The sequence below is a fragment of the Peromyscus leucopus genome, chromosome 15 (assembly GCF_004664715.2).
Source record: "Peromyscus leucopus breed LL Stock chromosome 15, UCI_PerLeu_2.1, whole genome shotgun sequence".
NCBI lineage: Eukaryota > Metazoa > Chordata > Mammalia > Rodentia > Cricetidae > Peromyscus > Peromyscus leucopus.
In genome coordinates, this window is record NC_051076.1 from 82,801,435 (window position 1) to 82,804,585 (window position 3,151).

General features: G+C 42.7%; 1 protein-coding gene across 1 annotated transcript; it reads right to left on the reverse strand.

Moving 5' to 3' along the window:
- Nucleotides 1-597: 597 nt before the first annotated feature.
- LOC114702826 (60S ribosomal protein L27a-like) lies at nt 598-1,095 on the reverse strand. Its single transcript, XM_037211069.1, has one exon. The coding sequence runs from the start codon at nt 1,093-1,095 to the stop codon at nt 634-636; it is 462 nt and encodes a 153-aa protein (XP_037066964.1). The 3' UTR covers nt 598-633.
- Nucleotides 1,096-3,151: the final 2,056 nt, after the last annotated feature.

The following is a 3,151-nucleotide window of genomic DNA, read 5'->3' on the forward strand; positions in this document are numbered from 1 at the left end:
GGGTCGTGGGTTCAGCCCCATGTTGGGCACCAGATATTGGTAAAATTATTAAGGCCACTCCACGTAGTTAAAAGGAAGATTTATTTAGTGGGTAATTTACAAATGAAGGGATAGATAGGTAGCGGGTTCTGGAAAAGATGCAGCACAGTCTGGTGGTGTTCTCTGGAAAACTCCCCTTGGTCTACCTCTAGCGTCCAAGTCCAGGAAACAAGAGAGCATGGCATGTCCCAATCATGGGTCTTCGGGGCCCTCTCTTGGCCACGCCTTATAGGCGTGATAGTTGTCGAAGCCTCAATGGGGGTTGAAACTTCCAGACCAAAGCTGGAATGGCTACCCACTACAGTTAACAAACAAAAATAGGAAAAAAAACTCAGAAAAGTTAAAAAAAAATAAGATACAGACTAAATCTATAATTGAACAAAACAATTATGCACAAAAGACATGACAAAGGCTAGTATAAAAAAGACACAAAATAAAAAATTAAAAGTGACATCATTATCAAATTTCCATTTAGAAAATGGTAGAAAATGATAAACTCTGTGCCTAAAGTTCTTATTTTATTTATTTATTTATTTATTTATTTATTTATTTATTTAGAAAATGTTAGCATTTAATTAACCTGCCTGGGTGGCTTCAAGCCACCAGGACACAGGCACCTCCAACACCATTTATCTTCTCTTCAGCTCTTCTGCTGAAAAATTTGGCTTTCACGATGACAGGCTGCTTAGGGAGCTTTCCCTTCCCCAGAACTTTGTAGTAGCCCGACCACACAGCATCAATGATGGGAGCAGCTCCAGTCTTGTTCTTTGCAGCATTGACGCATGTCTGCTCATTGACCAGTGTCCACAATTTATCCAGGTTGACAGTTGGACAGAAGCTCTGGTTCGTCTTTAAGTGGTAATGTCTCATACCAACTCTCCGAAAGTAACCTGGATGACATTTGTCGAAGTTGATCCTGTGGTGATGCATGCCTCCAGCATTACCGTGGCCTCCTGGGTGCTTGCGGTGTTTACTGATGCGGCCGTGGCTGTGGCTCATGTGGTTGTGGCTCATGTGGCCCCGGAGTTTCCGGGTGTTCCTCAGTCTGGATGGCATGGCGGCAGTAGAACGGAAAGAGCTAAAGTTCTTATTTTTAAAAAACAAAAGGAACATGCTTCTATAAAAAAAAAAACTGCCTTAAAAAACTGACAGAATTTTTAAAAATACAAGTATTCTTATATTTAATAATGACTCTAGGCATCTGTGGGACTGAGAGGTGACAAAGATTTGTCCTGACTGTGGGCAAGGCAGGAAAACTCTAGCTACAAATGGCGCCCAATGTGGGGCAAGAGTTTCCACCCAAAATTTGAGAAAAAAAGATTCTAAAACGGATCTAAAAACAGTTGCTAGTTGCTTCTCTTAAGCTAGTGGCAGCCTGCATGTTTGAGCTACTATGGTGGGTTCCTGGCATGTGCGACCTGCAGTATGGCAGAAATGAGGCCTCTGCAAATGGCACATTAAGCTGGGCCTCTGCAAGTGGCACATTAAGCTGCGTGGTGGATTTAGCCTTTGCTAGTACAAAACAAAAAAAGAGGTTTCTGGGCTACACGCTGCTTGGATAAAAGCATAGACCCAGGATGGCTCCCAGAGCTGGCGGAAAATGTACCACCACCATGTTGGGAAGCTGAAGTGGGCGGAGCCAGCAGCCACAGCGCCGTTTCAGTCTTAGAATGCTGCAGTTTAAAGCAATAGGCTCAAGGTAACATAAAAAAACAAGCCATGTAAAGAGAATCTGGATTATGTTCTCTTTGATATTCATAACTGAAAAAAAAAACATTTGATTGCAAAAGCTGTTGAGTTATGCCAAAATGTATATTTTAAAGGTACCTTGACTTCAAAATTTGGATGTAAGGATATGTTGCTTTGGAAAGGAGGCTCTGCTTTTGTTCCTACAGAAAGCAAGGGGCTATGGATTTGTCCCAGATTAAGATACATCAGGTTTGACCAGCCAACACCCCCTGAAAGGTCTCCGATGACACCATGGCCCAGATGATCCAACATCCACAATGGTTTGAAGGCAACTGGCTCAGACAACACAGCCTCATGGACTACTCCATAATCCTAGAATTTTCTTTGTGTCTCCATAAGATACAGCGCCCCCCCCCTCCAGCAGGAAGTAGTAAGAGAAGCTATGCCCAAATTCCCAAATTATATGTAATTTTACTATGTTAAGGTTAAAACCTTCCTTTAAAAAAAGAAAAAGAAAAGGGGAAGTGCTGTGGGATGGTCTGTATGTCAAATTACTCTGATTGGTCAATAAATAAAACACTGATTGGCCAGTGGCTAGGCAGGAAGTATAGGCGGGACTAACAGAGAGGAGAAAAGAAAGAACAGGAAGGTGAAGAGAGTCACTGCCAGCCACCGCCAGGACAAGCAGCATGTGAAGACGCCGGTAAGCCACAAGCCATGTGGCAAGGTATAGATTTATAGAAATGGATTAATTTAAGCTATAAGAACAGTTAGCAAGAAGCCTGCCACAGCCATACAGTTTGTAAGCAATATAAGTCTCTGTGTTTACTTGGTTGGGTCTGAGCGGCTGTGGGACTGGTGGGTGACAAAGATTTGTCCTGACTGTGAGCCAGGCAGGAAAACTCTAGCTACAGTCATCAAATAGTTTCACTGGCAAATTCTCCCAACAGTTGATTCCTTCCAAAGACTAAGAAGAAAGCCAAGAGTGGTGGTTTATACCTGGGATCCAGCACTAGGGAGGCTGAGGCAGGATTATGAGTTCAAAGCAAGCTTGGGCTGCAGTATGAGACCCTGTATCACACACAATAAAAACAAAACAAAATAGAAATGAAGTGAGAAGGAAACTTCTCTAAATAGTTCAGCAAAATAGCAAGATATTATCAAGAGTTTTAATTTTTTTTTTATTTTTTCAATGAACTAAATTTTGGTCTTATCCATTTTCTTTTTTTTTCCTTTTTAATAAGAAAATTTTCCCATTCATTTTATACACCAATCAAAGATCCCCCTCTTCTTGTCTCCCACGCCCCCAGCCTCCCTCCCAACCCACCCCCACTCCTCCCCTCCGCCACAAGAAGGCAAGGCCTCCCATGGGGGGGGCACATCTAATAGAGGCAAGTCCAAGCCCTTCCCCCTGCCTCAAGGC

Bases quoted from the DNA above. Each gene is read 5' to 3' on its own strand.
- LOC114702826 (XM_037211069.1), bottom strand. From the start codon at position 1,095: ATGCCATCCAGACTGAGGAACACCCGGAAACTCCGGGGCCACATGAGC.